At 40.1% G+C, this 20,179-nt stretch overlaps 1 protein-coding gene across 2 annotated transcripts; it reads right to left on the bottom strand.

Annotated features, from left to right (window-relative positions):
* Nucleotides 1-2,232: 2,232 nt before the first annotated feature.
* Nucleotides 2,233-13,546, bottom strand: LOC145487129 (uncharacterized). 2 transcript variants are annotated; one of them, XM_081465854.1, is made up of 4 exons: nucleotides 13,414-13,546; nucleotides 8,816-8,887; nucleotides 6,176-6,442; nucleotides 2,233-4,090 (listed from the first exon to the last, which is right to left on the bottom strand). In XM_081465854.1, exons 2-4 carry the CDS (start codon nucleotides 8,847-8,849, stop codon nucleotides 3,891-3,893), a joined length of 501 nt encoding a protein of 166 aa, XP_081321980.1. In that variant the 5' UTR covers nucleotides 8,850-8,887; nucleotides 13,414-13,546; the 3' UTR covers nucleotides 2,233-3,890. The 2 variants fall into 2 exon arrangements, with proteins under 2 accessions (XP_081321980.1, XP_081321981.1); XM_081465855.1 differs by lacking the exon at nucleotides 13,414-13,546 and adding an exon at nucleotides 11,902-13,405.
* Nucleotides 13,547-20,179: the final 6,633 nt, after the last annotated feature.

Genomic DNA, 20,179 nt, shown 5'->3' with positions numbered 1-20,179 from the left:
AAAACGCAAGTTTCAAGTCCAGAAACGGGATAAATAAGGGATTTCGCCTCATCTCCGAGCTGAATTCGTAAGTGAAAATTAGATTAAAATTAAAACCACTCTTACTTTCATCGTATTCTTGGAAATCGAAAAGCTGTCTTGTTGCACAGAGAAATTGTTTCTTTACTGGAATTGGTCGCCGTCTTTAAGAGTCCGTCAGTGAATCCGAGAGAGTATTTTTCCAAATAACTAATTGAGGGATAGTATTAGCAAAACAAAGCACGTGAAACATCTGTCTCAAGCACTGGCGCGAGCATACACACAACACACACAATAGGGTGGCAAAAGGTTTATTTATACGTTGCACGTGATGAGTGCATTCCAGCGTGAGGCGTGAAAAGCATCCAAAAGACATACGTGAATCTTGAATTTCTGATAAAAATAGAATCGCTAAAAGTATATGTGACGCGTGATCATCGCTAAAATTTTTGCATTAAACGTGATCACAACCCCATTTGTAACCCTCACCCAAGCACAGCAAAAAGAATTCTCAAACTCATTAATAATTCATTAAGTTTAAACAAAGGAAATCATGACCGTAAGGGTGTTTGGATATCTGATCTTAATTAGCATAGATTTTGACGATTTTAATTCTCCGTTTTCTCCTTAGGCCCGGGTCAAACGCCGTACTTCACATGAGCCGAACCCAATTCAACCAATTAGGCTGATGTGAAGTTCGGCGTTTAACCCAATTAAGTTTGATTGATTTTATTTGGCGCGCTGAGGCGTTCTTCATGCCTGGCCAGCTGTGAATAACGCCTGAAGACGACTTTGGGTCAAACGGCGATCTTCATATGAGTCGAACCAAACGCATAATCAAAGGTCTAAAGGCGCCAGTTTGACCTTACCTTGAAAAACCACTGAACAAGACCGCTTTTGTTATATAATTGGTGTAGCGGATCGGTTCGACTGAATCAAGTTCGACGTTTGACTCAAACAGACGTTCTTTTAATCATTTGAGTCGACCCAAACTGTCATTGTGTTCGGCTCATGTGAAGCACGGCGCTTGACCTGGACCTTAGTTTTAGTTTCGATTGAGAAGATGTATGAAATTCTCAAGAGGTGTTTGACGACATTCCCAAACACCTCGAAGTTCGTCAAAAATACTCCGCTGCGCGTCGTGTTTTCAACTCTCTTCTCGGTGTTTGGAAATGTGGTCAAACACGGTCTTTCGAGTTTGACATATTACATCTGTCATTTTTCTTGTTCTTGCACTTGTATCCGTTCTTGTTTACCTGTGTATATGTAAAAGGGAGAAAATCGTAAAAACCCATGAGGGTCGATGTTTTCCTTTATCAAGCATCTTGACGTTCGCTGTAGTTTAAAAAGGCGAATAGCACAGCATGTGCTTTTGTCTTCCACCGGATGTGGTTCGCTGGCGCGCCTGTTTTATTCGTCGTTCTCACAAACTGGCCGAGAGGAACGTATTGCAGCGGCGTTTGGAGTCTCACGGTACCTCTGTAGGGTCCTATTGTGATTGTCTTTGCACTCTCGCCTGTTATGAATTAAGGCAAATATGACTTCTTGTTGTAGGCATTCTGTTTTTCGTTGGTTTCAAACCCGGAATAAAACGTTCGTCGCCGTTAAAGGAGGCACGTCACGGTTTGCTCATTTTGAAAAGTTTAGCCTAATTTTTCAAGTTTTTTGTTTGTAATCCATGTTAATCTTTTCCATCCTTAACCATCATTGTTCCTTTATGGTCTACTATTATCTCTTTGGTGTTTTTCTATCTTAGTAAACTACTTTTTTTCACTTTTCCTTCAATTGAGAGGTTATTTTGTACATGGCCAAAATAACTAAAAATGCCGTGACTGAGCGCCTTTAACTATGCTCATGCATGACCAACGATTTCATCAGTGATGAACGGTGATGTAATCAGTGATGATGTAAGTGAATCAGTCCTATCTTTAAATGTCACAGGCCTTTCTTTCAAGCGATCAGCGCCCTTATAAAAAGGGAATGGTAGAGAAGGGGAGAAAGGCACAAAGAGCAGTTATGACAATTACAGTTCCAGCAGGCTTCAGACCTTCTCTGAGTCTTCAACACTCGTTGCCAATACCCACCTGAGACCACTCCCATCCCCTAAAAGAATGACAACTACATAAAAAGAAATTTCATTTCTTGAGCGGCCCAACTGCTACAGAACAGTTCGAATAAGCACACATCAAACAAAAACGTAAGCAAGAGACGATGTATTGTGTTAAAGTGGTTCATAATTTCATAAAGTGGTTTTTAATTTCATAATGATTAGACTAGTCCTGGAAAATCGTGAATTTTGATCGCATAAGTGTTCCGAAGTTCTTCTCAAAACTCGTCAAAACATTAGCAATGAAAATCGCTCCTCTTATACTAGGAAATTGACTCCTTGGACACCATTTAAGCCTGGATACAATCAATACAATAAAATCGTTTTATTAAATTGTCAATACGAGGGACGAAGGTGCCAAAGGCTCATGTATGAAGCGCTTGCGAATTAACGATAAATTAAAAGAAACTAATCATGTAAATATTTTTCGCACAGTAGTATGTATTAAAAATATCGAAATATGGCTATCGGTCTGAAAAAAAATTAATGCTTTACAAACGCTTGTAGAATGAATAATGCTAAAATTCCTATGGTAGAGAACAATTACATTCACAGGTGGTTATTAAGTTAGAAAAATCAAATGATCTTAACTTCTTGCGGAAACCCCTCAAATCTCGCGGAAGCCCCTCAAATTTAACATCTCAGTGTTTATTGTACAAAGGAAGCTGATTCCACAAATGCGACAATTTATAATCAATAGAATTATTATAAAAAGGTTGGACAAGATTACAACCACTATTCCTTAAATTGTAATGGAACTTACGACGGCACCGTTCACGAAGGTTTTCTGTTTACAGAGTTTTTCTCCTTTAGTTATGACTTTGACAGTCCACAAAAAACTGGCAATGAAGCTAACAGACTAGAAACAGATAACTTGAATGACTTTAAATCCTAGTCCTGGAAGCTCAAGGAGGGAATTTTTGCTATAGCAGATTCCTTTGGGACGAGTTTTGGAAATGAAATATTGTCTACTTAATTGTCACTAAGGAGGCTGGATGCAGTTTTCAGTACTTTTCTAACAGCTATAGTTTGAAGAATGAATATTATCACTTTTTAACAAGTGACGCTAAAATAATGGTATCATAAAAAAACCCAACCATTGATAAACAAGTTGCGGTCATCCTTTTTATATAACAGGTTACCATAGAAACAATATGACCTGCTAAAACACCCTTAATTTTAACTTTAAGCGCTCATAACCTAAAAGACGAGCTCGGTGATCCCCAATTTTTATCACCGAATTGTGATAAGCATGATAAGAAGCAACTTTTTGCAAAGTTTCAAAAAATTCTGTGGCGTGGGTTCAGAGCCACCTTTCGTAAAGCTGTTTTTAGCAGGTCATATTGTTGTTATGGTAACCTACTTTGCCGCAAAATTGACAACAACATGTTCACTAATGGCTGGGCCGCTTTTTGATTCCTTGATTTTGGCATCAACCGATATAGAGTGGTTATGATGGCCCATCCAAATCTACGTCTTGAAAAGTGCTGGAAACTGTTTCAAGCCACGTTAATTGACCACTGCTAGCTTTTTTTACCTTTTCTCAGCCTTAATATAATTTTTCTCATTTCATTTAGTCTGGTCCATTTGAGTCTCTCATTTAGTGGGCACGATTAAACAAGAAAAACCAATGAGAATAAAGAGTTGTGGTGTGTGTTTCTCATCTAGATCCAGCAAGAAGACAATTATAGGTCCTATCAATGACCAGTTCCAATTATTTTCTATTGTCCTTAGTACAATTTAGAATATTTCTAAATCACCCTTTCTATTCCTGTTTTGGAGCATTCAGGTTAATGCCACCTTGCTGATATCCAATCAAGGTCACATGGCTGCTTGATCCTAAGTTAACCGTACCAAAGGATACTCCAGGTGGGTTGCCATGGTTACCGTCACCGTTGCGAGCCCTTGGCCTGGAGGTTTGTGCGCTACCTCTGTAACCTTTGTTTTGTAAGTCTATCTGAGAAGCTAAACAGAGAGTCAAAGAGTTATTCGGAATGCTCGTTTGTGACATGTTTACAATGCTGATACACTCTTCGTGATCTCTTTGGGTTTCCTGCTCTTGAGCATAAAGGTACTTTTTGTTTAGCAATTTAAATATCTGAAACATCAAACCGCTTTTTTTTTTTCTAAAAAAAAAAAAAGCGTTATTGGGGGATTAGATAGTCCAGTCCCTGAAACCTCCCCACCGCACTATATAGTGGCTGGACCCAACGAGAAAAGATAGAGCCCAGGTAAACTTGCGTGTGTATACTCAGAATGCCGTCATTTTTTCTCTCCCCCACCCTTCTCCCCCCCCCCCCCCCAAAAAAAAAAAAAAAAAAAAAAAAGAAAAATGGAGAAAATCACATATGGCCGATTTTTTTGGAAGCGCACGCGGACCCCGTAACCATGTATTACAAGAAGGAACAACCCAACAAACTTCAAAAGGCTAGCGCTGCCTTTACCTGCTAAAGGCTAAGGGCCAAGACAGTAATTTTTAGCTGCTACCTTCAGATCGCGTTACTTTTGATGAAATACTCGTTATTTGTACTTTTTCCTAGATTTCAAATCTCTCGCTTAAATGACGAATACTTCACACGTGAACTTCGACATCGATATCTATAGTAAGCAGTTGACAGTGAATGTATTTGTTACCGGTCAGTCGGACCGGACTTTGCCAGCGTTCCTGGTTTTAGTACATGTTCATTATTGATTATATTTAGACGCAATTTGTGACAGTGTTCCTTACATTTCGGACTTGTGTTTGGTCGCGTACTTGAATATGTTGGATTAGTCATTGAACGATTAATCTAATTTCTAGCGAGTGCGTCGGCATGGCACTCTGATTTGTTCGCTTTAAGCATGCGCATGCGAGTTATCCGACACTCTCCCCTCCCTTCCCTCCCGTTTTAGTTATGCTTCATTGCCGCTCCCCAAATAACACAGGCATAGTTAATGATAAGCTGGATTAAAGTCTTATAAGAGCACTGCCTAGGACATCTATCGTATTTAATGCGCGCGCTTTCCATGTGCTCACACATACAGTTTTTTGCATGGCGTGGCTCACTCATTTCAACGTATTGAAGAAGAGTCAAGCCCGAAACGTCTAGCTTATACGAACTTTTTTACAGTTCCAAGAATTTTTGCGGCTAATCTCTCTTCTCTCGCTTGGGTTCAATCCCTGTATGTGACAATTCAAGGACTGGCCTAGGGATAAGGCGTATGAGAGGAACGGAAGGTGGAGTTCAACCATTCCTCTCACAAGAATTTCGTAAATTAAAGTTTCCTTGTATTTTATACACCGTTAGCTCTCTGAATTGGGAATATTTTTCATCAATATTACAGATCCGATGATATTTGCCACATAAATATCTCAATTCTCCCAAAACACACTTGAAAGAAATTCGTTCAACTCTATAGATCTGATAAGAAAACGCTCAAGCATTTGACCGCTTAGTCTCAGTTAAAACAATGCTGTTAGTTGAGGCTTGACTTCCATTTCTAAAATCAGGAGACTCTCTCACCGGAGTGATTTTCAAAAAAAAAACTGAACAAATCATAAAAGAAAAATTAAAAGTTAAACAATACAAGATAAGAAAGTCAGGTTGCTTTTATCCGTCTGGCCTCGGGAACTTCGAATAAGATGGACCCGGCTCCGATGAACCATTCATAAACTTATTTTGCCTAAATGTTCTCCCAAGGCGTTGTACAAAATGATATTGTATTACATGATTAGCCGTCAATTTCAGTTAAACGTTCGTGAAAATCCGAAAATTGATGCACTTGACTCAGTGGCCATTGCAATAAATACTTTGATGACCGTTTGTTCGTCGGCATTGGGAAATATTGGTCTCGCCATTTTTTTTTCTTGCAAAGACCAGTATTCCACAATATGGACTTCAACCTAAAATATCGTCAGTTTAGTGGAAATCGGGAGCGAAACTTTATATTGGCGGATATCAAGTGCGTTCATAAGTTCCAAAACCCCTGTCAGTGACTGCAACTGGCTTAATTTTTTGCAGGTCTTTGGAAGCTTGTAAATTCATGCCTTTGAAAAAAGAAGCTACGTACCTAGCAGTTTTTGTGCAATTGCTCTTTTCTGTAACGCCACGAGAGCATCTTCGAGGCTTCCTACGGTGGCAGCATTTCCTTGCTTTTCCATCCAAATATGGAGTATTTCCCTGGCCTTCTCGCGGGAACGCCTAAAATCAGCATCTACGTTACGAACAGCAGCAGCTGAAAGGTTCAGCTTAATTCCCAGATCATCCCAGCATGTTCCCACATCGTCACATATTTCCAGCACAAGTGCGTCACTGACAACTGCTTCTCTAGCACTATCTGCAAGTGACGTTAAACACATTAGAATAACAAATATTCAGTTTTCTTTTAGCATTCAAAAGCTGATTCGGACGCTCGCAGTTAGAGGTCGAGAAAAAGTCGGTAATTCATTTCATTTCAAAATTCTTGGTACAGTTTGATAGCCAGCTCTATTAGCTTCAGTTTGATATGGGGATCAGGTATCTTGAGTTCAAAGCGGACGCGGATGTTGTAATTTCTTATTTTGAGCAAGAGTGAGTGAAATAAAGATTGAAGATAGATAGATTGATTAATTGATTGATTGATTGATTGATAGATTGATAGATTGATAGATTGATAGATTGATAGATTGATAGATTGATTGATAGATAGATAGATAGATAGATAGATTGATTGATTGATTGATTGATAGATTGATAGATTGATAGATTGATAGATTGATTGATTGATAGATTGATAGATTGATAGATAGATAGATTGATTAATTGATTGATTGATTGATTGATTGATTGATAGATTGATAGATTGATTGATTGATTGATAGATTGATAGATTGATTGATAGATAGATAGATAGATTGATTGATTGATTGATAGATTGATAGATTGATAGATTGATAGATTGATAGATTGATTGATTGATAGATTGATAGATTGATAGATAGATAGATTGATTAATTGATTGATTGATTGATTGATAGATTGATAGATTGATAGATTGATTGATTGATTGATTGGTAGATTGATTGATAGATAGATAGATTGATTGATTGATTGATTGATTCCATCGCTTAAACGCGGGACACCTCTTAAGGTATGCGGTAACCTTAATTTATTTCATCGATTGAGATGATACTGATATCAGAGGAATCGAAAACCACTCAGCGCGAATCAGTTGCCTGAACCGTTGACGTGTGTAGCCACGACCGGAAATGCGAAGAACGAGGCAAAAAGGAGGACTATAAAGTAAATTCATTTACTGTAAGAGGAATAATGACATCACGTGCTAGTTACTCGGTTTAGACACTTAAATAAAGAAAATTCGTAATGTAGAATGCGTCAAGGTAATGTAAATATTCTTCGCTATCATCGCATATCGAGTCTCTTCGGTTACACACCATGCAAGTGGGTGGAAAGGATAGTTTAGCACTGAAAAGACTATTAGTGGAGTCTGATCGACTCAAAGCAATCCAGTGAAAACGAGACTTCTCTTGGTCTATAGAACAGATGGGAATGGATCATGTAATGGACAGAGAGTGGCATGTTTAACGGCGTTTATGTGCCTAGCCAACACCTCACCATTGCAATAATACCAGGCCTATACTGGAGAAAGCTTATCCCGGATAGGCCAGTATTGCTAGCGATAAGTTTCGTCTGCAGTTTCGTCACTAGGAGGTTCATCCTTACTTAAGAACTTGACAAGGTGGAAACCAGACTATGCATCTTAAGTTCCATTTTTTTTATGCTGGATGTTTTCATCGGTGAGAGGAGGAGATGGGTGAGCACCAGATAGCATGTCTGCGATGCATAATCTGGTGCCTGGAACGTAGTGTAACTTCAGTGTGTATCGTAGTGACCTGTAACGCACATAAGCTGGATTCTTTGCAATGCATTCTGGAGTAGCTTTTGGATTACAGACCCCAAGTATCTTCTTATTTTTCTCCTTCTCTAGTCTCTACCTCTATTTCTTTTCCATGAATAGTGGAAAATCAAATAAATGCGGCTTGTAATTGAAGAGCGAAATGTGATTGATGTTTTCAGTGTGCCGAAGGAGTACTGAGACGTAATGTCATACCATTCGTGTTTCAGTTTTTCTTCGCTTTAAAATTGCGCCAATTCATTGACAGAAATGATTACCGTTATCCTCAAAGCTGTATATTTTGACTTCGTCACGAGCTCTAGGGTAGTTTGTAATGATCATTTTTTTGTGCATTCGCTCACTAGACAGATGTTTCCTTTCCATTTTGTGCATATTGTGCTTACTTTATCTGGTGGTTTTAGGACAGTTCCTTTTTTTCTAAAATTTAAGCCCGGTTGGGTGGAGTTTAGCGAGTGGGGGCTGAGATCTCAGCCTGGCTTCAAACAAATCAAATAAGGTTCGCGATAAGTTCTGCGATAATCCTTTTGCAACAATTATACTCATGTGAAAACGAATACCCTTGACTGTTTAAAGTCGCTTGTTTTGGAGGCTGTTGCATTCTTCTGCTTTCCAACATAACGGATTTTGCACCATGCAACCATTCTATGCAAAAGACTAACCCCCTTAGTAGGCAAAAATTCTAGCCCGGTGAATTGACTGACCATGTATTCAGCTCCTTATGTTACGTTGCGTATAGACTACATTTCAGTACATAAATTATATTTCTAAATTCACATCGAATATTACTTTACTGACCTTCATTACTGTTTTGTGAAGACCCTCTCGACATATTTATGATTTCCTTGACTTCCTTCCTTAGTTTCTACTCTAAAATTAAAAGAAAAACACAAAACCACTGCTAGCGCTGCGTTTAGTTACCAAGCACAAACTCGGTTTGAAGCAAATTAGATCAACGTAGTAGTCTCTAGCTATGCGAATCTGTTCTTACTTTTACAAGAAAATTAAATAAACTCTAAAATGAATTTTTATCTTCTATGGCAGTATTAGCTGACTTTTTCAATTTTGCTGTTTGTTATTGTACTTTTTATTGCTTTTAGTTGTATATTTTAATTGCATTTTATTGTAGTTTTTTCATAAATCAACATCAATTATAAATCATAGCTCATTAACACTGAAAAGCCTCATTGGAGATCATTGGAGGGTGTTTATAAAATTTGTATTTTGGGTCTGACAAAATCTCCGTTATTCAACACCTCTTTTGACTTGTCCAACATTTTGGCTATTCCGGATGTCAGTATTTCCTCGATCAGGGATCGTACAGTGATTAAAAAATATAATTTGATGGCTTCCATAAGAAGTCGTCAAAATTCTAGAATTTGACTGAACCTGTTAACCCACAAAGCTATTATATGTATTTGAAAAGTTTTTAGATCTACAAAACGCAAACCTCTGCGCAAAATCGATGCATTGTTCCGAAAAAAAAACGCACGTTGAAAGTTAGTTATAATGCCCCGGATGAGCGTATTTACCTTCACAAATCGCAAAATCCGAATTCCCTTTGCGTAACGGATTTATTAACCCAGCCAATCTAACTAATCTAAAAGACTGTAGCAGATTATACTGGCTATGTTGGTGGGAAAACGTAGCCAGCTACTATCTCGTATTGAACGCCAGATCAATCACCAAACTTCTCATTATAGCCAATCTATTTCGGAGTTGTAGAAGGGGTTACCTTTTTGAGTTACACAGACTTGATTTCTGAAGAAACAAAATATATTCGCTACAGCTCGAACGTGCTGTGAGCGGTCCATGAGCAGTATGAAGTAAGTTATGCAAACCTGATACATGATTTATCGCTACTGTTGCAACAGATGCCTCTACATGCATGACAACAAACTATCGACTGCCCGCAAATTTACGGGTCAACCTATACCATTTCTCACTGTCTGCCGGTTAATCGAAGGAAAGCATCCAAATATAACAAATTAAACGACATTCTGCTAAATTATGCTAGTATTTAAAGAAGTCTCCCCAAAAAAGTTCCTAAGGTTAAAGAAATTCCTGTAGGAAAACGTCATAAAAGTTTCGCTACTAAGTTTGTCACCAATAGTCTTGTACATTTAATACCTGCATGCGCTAGACAGTTCTGGGGAAGGTCATAGTAACAGACCGATTTATTTAACACTGTCGATGTCTGAATAATCAACAATGTGACAGCAATATAACTTATCATTTTGGTTTATTAATTGAATAGATAATACTTTTGGCGATTAAAACGTTCCACATTTGATATCTTATTACTTTTAGTTAAAGCTGCCAATTCTGACAAAGTACATTGAAAAAGCGATCTTCCGAGAATCTCCCCATTGTGTTCACAGGCCAAACCGAATAGTTTACCGAAACCATACTGATTCTTCGGTCTAGCCGATCTACCCATGAGATATTCTGAACAGTAGCATACAGGCTCTAAAGCGTACGGAATATGAATTGTTAAGCTGATCTTAGAAATAAACACCGTCACTGGCTAGCAACTTCCTCGTCGAATGAGGCATAAACTATAAAGCACGCGTACATATCTCCACGTGAAAAAAATCGAGATCAGTTGAGTTTTCCTCGACAGAATCCAGTGAAAACAACCGACTACAGCTTATGTTTTGAAAATTTCCATCAATCTGGAACGCAGATAAGTCAACTAATGGTACTCACGTTGAGGTAAGTCAAACCAGTTCTCTTTATACTGGCTGACAACGATGAAAACAAGCGATGAATAACGCAGCGAATTTAAAACCTACTTCCATCCTATACTTTGCGACCGCTTTTCGGGTCTGAGGGCATCTCCAGTGATTCACGCGTTCTTAATAATTGGCCAACACTTTCCCCTAATCCTAATACATGTCCTCGATCACACATCATACGTACAGTGAATTAGAAATATAACTTGATGGCTTCCATGAGAAGTCATGAAATTCTAAAGTTTGACTGAAACTGTTAACCCTACAAAGCTCTTATGTACACAGTTTTTTGGATCTATAAAATGCTAATCTCTGCGCAAATTAGATGCTTCGTTTCATCGAAAGGGCCCCGGATGGATGTGTTTACCGTGATATGTAGGATTTCAGAAATCGTTGAATCCGAATTTCCTTTGCGTAGCAGATTTATTACCCTTATCAACCTAACTAATCTACAAGACTGGACCAGGTTATCTTGGACATGTTGGTAGGAAAAAGTAGCTAGTAACTCGTCTTGAAAGCAGATCAATCGCCAAACTTCCCATTAATCGATCTATGCGACTTATGCGGATTTGTAAAAGAGATTGACCTTTTGAGTTACACAGGTTTGATTTCTGAAGAACCAGGATATATTCGCCACACTGCTCGATTGTGCCGTGAGCGGTGCTTGGGCAATATGAATTTAGTTAGTTAAACCTGATACATGATTTATCTATACTGCTACAAAAGATACCTATACATGACAAGAAACTATCGAGTGCCCAATGCACAAATTTACGGCTCAACACGATTTCCGTTTCTCACTGTCTGTTTCGTCCCAATGCAAAATCAGAAGACCTTGTCTTTTGGACACGAAATTCAATGTAAACGAACAAAAAACTCAAATATAAATGAAATGACATTCTTTTCATGTATACTTAACTTGAGAGCTTTGTCAAATAAATTCATAAGTTTAAAGAAATTTCTGTAAGAAAATACCGCAAACGTTGGGCAACAGCGTTTGTCACGAATTCGCGTGTATTTGATTTAGAGTATTAGTCTCGGTCATGATCAAAAACCGATTGCTTAACACTGTCAATGTCTGAAAAGCTAACTCAGTGGAACAATGTGACTTACCATTAATTTTTAGTCAATAAACTGAATATACGTTACCTTTGGCTACTAAACCGTTCCATTTTTGACATTTAATAACTTCTTGTGAATGGCGCCATTCTGACAAAGTAGATTTCTTGAACAAGCGACATTCCGAGAATTCACGGGCTAAACTGAAAATTCAGTGAAAACCAAATTGATTCTTCTGTCTATCTTTAAGATATTCAGAACAGTAGCATACAGACTCTAAATCATCCTTAAACTAAAACGTTCAAGCTGACCTTAAAAAATAAACATCACCGCTGTCTAGCAACTTCCGCGTCCAATGAAGCATAAGCTGAGACACGCGTATTCCACGTGAAAGATCAGTCGAGTTTACCTCGATAGAATATTCAGTGCAAACAACCGACTATAGTTCAAGTTGTGATAATTTACAACAATCTGGAACTCAGATATGTCTGACTATTCTAAATTATGTGGAATATAGTCAAAATATGCGATGAAATTCCTGTAACAAAACGTTTCAAATGTTGTGCAATAAGTTTGCCACAAATTCGTGTACAATTCTTTCGACATGCCATCGACATGCCATCTTTCGACGTGCTGCGTAAGCTGGCCTACGTCAAAAATGTAAGCACAAGTGGCTTCTTTACGGTCGAACTCGACTTTTAGTCATGAAAGAGGGATTTATTTGACATCAGAATAGGGCTAGGTGCATCAAGAGGTCATTCTGTAAGAGATAAATCGACTGTTTTGAATGTTTACATCTTCCGAATATCAACGGAGCAGTAGCGGCCCAATTCTACCGGAAGTCACTATTGAAAGCCGATCGAATACACTAAAATCGTTTGAATTATCCCGTAAATCGGGAGTCCACAATCTTCTTCATTCATTTGAGGTCAGTAATTATCATATACTTGTCATTTGTTCCGCTAGTAACCAGAAGAATTGCCAGTTTCACAGGTAAACGGTCTTTCAGCCGTTTACATAGCATTTCGAACGATAGAATGTCGAGAGATGATCGAAAGATGTCGCCTATGCACGTAACACTGAAAGCGGGTGTAAAACAGTTATGTTTGGCTCGGTGATGATCACAAACTGCCGATTTATTTAACACTGTCTCTGATGTCCGAATAATCAACCAAGTGACAATAAGATAACTTATCATTTTGGTCGATTAACTGAACAAACAATACGTTTGGAGGCTCAAACGTTACACGTTTGATATCTAATCACGCATAATGAACCGTGCCAGTTCTGACAAAAACATTGAAACTGCGACCTTCCGAGAATTTTGCCACTGTGTTCACAGGCTTTGACTGGAAATTCATTGAGCATCAACTTGACTATTTGGTTTATCTATAAGATATTTAGAAAAGCAGCATGCGTTCTTTAAAGGATACTCTCAGTGTAATTTGTAAAACTGACCTTATAATTGTAATAAACATGGTCGCTGTCTAGTGAGCAACCTCCGCAATTTTCGATCACAAGTTTGCGACTGTTTGTTGAATAAAGCATAAACCAATGCACGCCTAATATCATATGAAATAAATCGAGATTAGCTGAGTTTACCTCGACCGAATCCAGTGAAAACAGCCAACTTCAATCCAAGCCGTGACAATTTGCTTCAATCTGTAACTCAGGTATGCAAGTTTACGTCATGTCTCGTCGAGCCAGTCAAAATGTCCTTTGCTCTATAACGAGGTCTCCTAGGTCAAGCAAAGAAATGCTGGCGGAAAATGATTTAGACTTCTCTATTAAACAATTAAATTATGAGCTCGAGATTTCTATTTAAACAATAGAGTGTTTATGTCGAGGAACTATCGGCTGATAGTTGCCCCGCGAAAATTTGATGTTCTTAAAACAAATATGCCAGTTTTAAGAACATCAAATTTCCAAGGGCAACTGTCAGCTAGACCGATAGTTCCGAGACATTAATACTCTATCGTCTTTATTGTTCACTACTAAAATTTTCTTCCGCGCGCCAGTTCAAAAATCACATTAAATTATTTTTTAACTTTTTAAGATGAAAGCTGTGAAAAGCCAAAGGTAAAATTTGACAAAAAAACAAAAACAAAACAAATAACCCATATAATTCAATTTCAATTGTTTATTTTCTATAAGCCCACTTGTTTACAGAAAACTTTTCACGGACGAGTACTATCCATCGGAGTATTTTTCTCGGACGGGCACTATGGGCTGATAGTGTCTCTATGCGAATGAACACTATCGCGTCACGTGATCAGCTTAATCCGTTAAGAATCGGAGAAAATTGAACTATCACGCATAGAAATCGAGAACGAATAATCTAAGTTTTTAGTATAAATCAGGGGCGGGGGCAGAACACTCTGCGACGCCCGGCATATTTTCTGTATCTAGGGCCGTGAACCCCTTAAGAAATAAGCAAGAGGATAGTTTTAACGGCGATTCAGTAATTTGGACATATCGTGGTTTTTTCTCAGTTTATAATCAATTTTATTTTTCCGTTTTAACAGTGTTAAGAGGCCCTGCGCCTAAGAAACGACCGATGATTTCCGGCTAAAAAATAAAATGAACCGATTTTTAGCTCCCAAATAGTGGTTACCGAATACTATTTTAAAATGAATTTCTTTTGTTTCAGTTTCGCTTTAAACCAAAAATATCGAGCCGCAAATAAGCCCCCTCAGAAATCACTATCGCAACGCATAAAAATGAGAGAACTACAGTGATGAAGAAAGAGGCCTTTTAATGCAATATCATTCGATAAACATCGAAAAACTGCCGAAGCGAATAAAAAATAAAGTTTCAAATATTGCATACTAAATTAGATGGAGCGTTGGAGCTGATTTCAAAATAATTATTTCTCAAAAGTCCAACGCTGTTGAAAACAATCACAGTGATGAATCAGACATTGGAGGGATATACATCACGTTTCTGGAAAAACATTTTTCGGCCAAAGTATATTGACCTTGTACAAAGCGTTCAAAGTTACCGTGTTTACCGTTATCCTGCTACTTCGGCGAAACACTTCTCTGTTGCCAATACGGCCGTGGATAGCGTGGTAAACGCCACTTTAAACCTTGCTAGACGCTCAAATCCATCCTAAATAGAAGTATATAGAATTAAAAGAAAAAGGAAGATGAAGGCTACGCAGAAAAAGAAAATAACTCGAAATTACCATCTGCTAAGGAGAGTTGAACCTTGGAAATGCTGTCGCGTGACAGCGTTCATTTGTCTAAACTGCGGCGGAATCCAAACGAATGCGTGAAATTTAAGTAAAACACAAACAATCTTTCTATCACCAGAAATCGTGAAGTGAAACAGTTTTATGTTGCTCCTATTAGTGATGATAAATTCAGCCTCAGCTAGTCTCCAAGTGCTTTGAATGTAAGCAGCGCGTATTTCGTTACATACATTCCAACGGACGTTTCAGGTCAGCGCTTGCAGGGGTCAGCGGACCTAAAAATAGAAATAACCAGGTTATCATGGCGGATGCTTGTTGTTTGACAAAAAAAGGTTTCTTGGACTGCGGAGCCTCACGTAGTCGCTCAGAGACAGTAATTCTGTGTGAATGCCAAGATGATTCAACTGCACACCTAAAAAAATGTTTTTTGTCGCGTCCAGACCTCAAAGAGTACCAGGTCGTCCTGTACGGGTCCGCAAATGATCCCAGGACCGCAAATGATCCCGGACCGCAAATGATCCCCAAATTGAACCGCAAATGATCCCGGACCGGAAATGATCCCCATATTGGACCGCAAATGATCCCGATCAAAAAATAAGGAATGGCATGGATTTATATCAGAGGAAGGTGAGAAAATATACAAAAATTATGAACTAACAAACATGTTTTATCATTTTACAAAAAAATATTCCACAGTTGCTGTTTTGTTCTTCGAACGGTTCAGATCGGTTTAACTGTCAGGTAATAAAAAAAAATAATAAATCGAAAACCAACCAATGGAAAAAGCTAAGAAATTGTGATGTACGCTACAGAAGATAACTAGATAAGACACTTCGCCAAGTTTTAGGCCTGTGCGCTTCCCCAAACTTCAGTTAATGTTTCCCAGAAATTTACAGAGCCCAGTAAGAAAACGCCGTGTTGGTATACATCCGTGGTCCAATATGGCGGCCGGAATATGGTATAAACATCTGAAACTTACTTTGGCTTTCCAGGCGACTTATTTGTTGTAAATGAGAAAAGACGATTGCCTGCAGAAATACTAGGCTTTAATCACCAAATCTCTGTCCTTACAAAACATGGCGGCCAACTGTAATCACGAGGCAACCACAAGCATTGCAGGCTCGCACAAGAAAGCTGAACATACTACATGTATGACACAATGAATTATAATATAACGCAAAAACTCGCAGTGTTCAAGTCACGCAAAACTCGCAGTGTTCAAGTGTCTAGAGGGCCTTCAAGAGGGCCTTTTGCAATGTCATTTACACCACATTCACCCTGTCCTTTAAAGATTAAGTCTAACTACAGGACGACGAACTCGTTGGGAGCGACGTACAGGTTCTGAATTCAGTACTGGTGTAAGTTCAGGTTCAAGTTCAGGTTCGGGCACAGACGATGGTTCTGCATCAGGCGTAACACTCACATGTGTGTCAAGGGGCAAGCTCTCTGCTTCCTCTGGAATACATTCTGGTGCTGGCTGGGCCTCGACAACTTCCATGTGGCCCTTGGGTGCAAGGTGCTTTGTGGCCACTGTCGTCTCCCTACCGTCAGGATAGCGCACATGCGCATAGTGAGGGTTTGCCTGGAGTAGTTCCACTTCATCGACCAAAGGGTCCATCTTACTTGTGCGTACCTGGCGTTTAATGTACACTGGGCCAGGTGTAGCTAGCCAGGTGGGAATGGAGGCGCCAGCTGACGATCGGCGTGAGAAACCAAAAAATCGCTCATGTGGAGTTTCATTGGTGGCAGTACACAAAAGAGAACGAACAGAGTGTAGCACATCGGGGAGGACATCCTGCCAGTTCTTGAATGGTAGGTTCTTGGATTTCAGACTCATAGTAACTGCTTTCCATATCACACCATTGCATCTCTCTGCTTGCCCATTTCCTTCTGGATTGTAACTGGTAGTTCGGCTTGAAGCTACTCCTTTTGAAGACAGGAATTCCCGTAACTCTCTGCTCATGAATGAAGCTCCGCGGTCTGAATGGACATATGCTGGCATTCCAACAAGTGAGAACAGCGATGTAAGGCACTTAATGACTGTGTTCGTGGATACATCAGGACATGGGAAAACAAATGGGAACCGGGAATACTCATCAACAACCATAAGGAAGTACTTGTTTCCGTTATTTCTCGGAAGAGGGCCTTTAAAGTCGATGTTGATCCTCTCAAATGGCTGAGTGGCTTTGATAAGGGGAACCTTCTCTGGGCGATGGTACTGAGGTTTACATTCACAACAAATAGGTCACCGGCTTGTCATCTTCTTAATCTCATCGAGGGAATAAGGTAAGTTCTTGGTTCGCACAAAGTGGTTTAGCCTGGTGATGCCTGGATGGCAGAGTGCTTCGTGAAGCTTAAAGAGGGAATCTTCAGTGGCCATGGCATACGTAGTCCTGGACAGTGTGTCAGCTGGGACATTATCTCTGCCGGGGCGATAGACGATATCAAAACTGAAGCAGGAGAGTTCGAGTCTCCAACGCAGGAACTTCTCGTTCTTTATCTTTCCGCTGTGCTGCTTGTCAAACATGTAGGACACCGATTTCTGGTCAGTTTTCAGGATGAAGTGTCTTCCAGTAAGGAAGTGTCTCCAATGCCTCACCGCTTCTATTATGGCCTGGGCTTCCTTCTCTATGGATGCATGCTTCAGTTCACTGCCTTAAAGAGTTCGCGAGAAGAAGGCGACAGGTTTTCCATTCTGGTTGAGAGTGGCTGCTAGCGCTACTTCGGACGCATCAGTTTCGACTTCAAAGGGAATGGTCTCATCAATAGCGGTGACAACAGCTTCTTCTATCGTCTTCTTGAGACTTTCAAATGCTTCAACAGCTGGCGGAGGCAGAGGGAACGACCTGCAAGAAGCAATTGGCTTGATTCGATCCGTGAACCTTGGGATCCATTGTGAATAATAGGAGAATAACCCGAGACACCTGCTCATGGACTTTGAGTCATGTGGAACGGGGAGTTCACGCAGGGGCCGTAGACGATCAGGATCCGGCCGTATGGTACCCTCCTCGATGATGTATCCGAAGACGGGGAGACGCCGGGTTGAGAAGATACACTTTTCAGTGTTATAACAGAGGTTCTTGCGTTTGGCAGCTTCAAGAAAATGTTCCATGTTAGTGTCATGGTCCTCTTGGTCCTTGCCGCAAATAGTAACGTTGTCAAGGTAAGGGAAGCTGGCCTCAAGATCATTCTCATCTACAAACTTCATCATCTCCCTCTGAAAACAGGCTACTCCATTGGTGACCCCAAAAGGCAGGCGTGTGAACTGATAGAGATTTCCTCGAGCTTCAAAGGCTGTGTAAGGCTTGTCTTCCTTCTTAAGCGGTACTTGGTGGTACGCACTACGTAGGTCGATAGTGCTAAATACTCTGTACTGGGCCATCTTGTTGACCATGTCGCTTATTCTGGGCAATGGGAAAGCATCTAGAAGTGTGAACCTGTTAATTGTTTGCGAGTAGTCGATCGCTAGCCTCTTCCTGTGATTCTCGTCTTTAGTCACTACGACTTGTGCCCGCCATGGTGAAAGGCTTGGTTTAACGATGCTTTCTTTGAGTAATCTTTTCACTTCCTCGTCAATAAAAGCGGAATCCTCTTGGCTGTATCTTCGAGACTTTGAGGCAATTGGATGGCAGTCTGCAGTCAGATTCGCAAATGGCTCAGGTGGGTCTATATTCAGTTTACTAAAACCACAGACGGCCAAAGGTGGTTCAGAGCCCCCGTAATGGAAAGTGACGCTTGAATGCTGGGATTGGAAATCAAGACCAAGGATTAGGTCAGCACAAAGTCCAGGCAAGACGGACAGTTTGTAATCTGCATATTTACGTCCTTGGTAGGAGAGATCAGCGACACAGTTACCGGTGATACTAACTGTACGAGATGCTGATGTAGCCATGGATACTGTACCAGATGAAGGATGAACGGTAAGAGCTACCCTCTCTACCAACCTTGGATGAATAAAGCTTTCAGTGCTACCACTATCAAAGAGGGCTTTGACCTCCAGTCCTTGGATGATTACAGTTCCTGAAGACTTTGAAAGGGATTCAGGGGCACCAACTGTGGCAAGTGTAGGAGACCAGGCTGCAGCTGAAACTTTATTCTTGCTCATCTTCTTTCCACGGCAAACTTTTGCAAAATGGCCCTTCTTCTGACAATTAGAGCAAACTGCATCACGGGCAGGACATTTTGAACGAGGATGGTTGCTGTTTCCACAGAAGAAACAAGTAGTCGCTTGAGGTGAGCCATTTGACCCTACCGCAGCTAGCGTGCTGGGATCTATCTGTTCCTGATCCACCGTAGTGGTGGGTGGAATGGCTGCATTGACAGATGAAGGAGGACCAGAGTAGGACTCGGAATTACGCATAGCCAATTCCAGAGAACGAGCTTGATCAAATATGGCCTTCAAATCTAGCGTATTATTCTCCAGTAACCTCTGGCGGATTGAAGGTGACCGTAAACCAGTGATAAAAGCGTCACGGATGCTTTCTTCGCAATATTTAGAAGCAGTGACACTTTGGAAGTTGCAATCCCTGGTAAGTGTTTTCAGAGCTTGGAGGAATTCGTCCAAAGTTTCGTGAGGTTGCTGGCACCTCGTGACAAGGATATGGCGGGCAAAGATTTCATTCCGAGGTTTCACAAAAAGAGCTTGTAATATTTCTACGGCTGCCTCATAGTCGGTGCACTCCTCGATGTGTTGAAAGATTGAGGGAGAAACGTAATTCGCCAGTACCGAGAGCTTGTCGAGGTCTCTTTGTGGTAGGACAGCCAAAAAGTTATCGAAGGTTCGTTTCCAATGAAGCCATTCTTTCGAAGCTTCGCCACTGCTAGGGTCCGTTTCCAGGCGCTCCGGACGGAGTACTTTGTCCATCGAGACTGGTGATTAAATTGTTGTAAATGAGAAAAGACGATTGCCTGCAGAAATACTAGGCTTTAATCACCAAATCTCTGTCCTTACAAAACATGGCGGCCAACTGTAATCACGAGGCAACCACAAGCATTGCAGGCTCGCACAAGAAAGCTGAACATACTACATGTATGACACAATGAATTATAATATAACGCAAAAACTCGCAGTGTTCAAGTGTCTAGAGGGCCTTCAAGAGGGCCTTTTGCAATGTCATTTACACCACATTATTATCAGTACTAAACAAACAAGCATTTACATAAGCACTTTTCCTA

Source organism: Orbicella franksi, chromosome 5, assembly GCF_964199315.1.
Source record: "Orbicella franksi chromosome 5, jaOrbFran1.1, whole genome shotgun sequence".
Taxonomy (NCBI): Eukaryota; Metazoa; Cnidaria; class Anthozoa; order Scleractinia; family Merulinidae; genus Orbicella; species Orbicella franksi.
The sequence above is the reverse complement of the archived record's forward strand: the minus strand, read 5'-3'. Positions and strand labels throughout refer to the sequence as shown.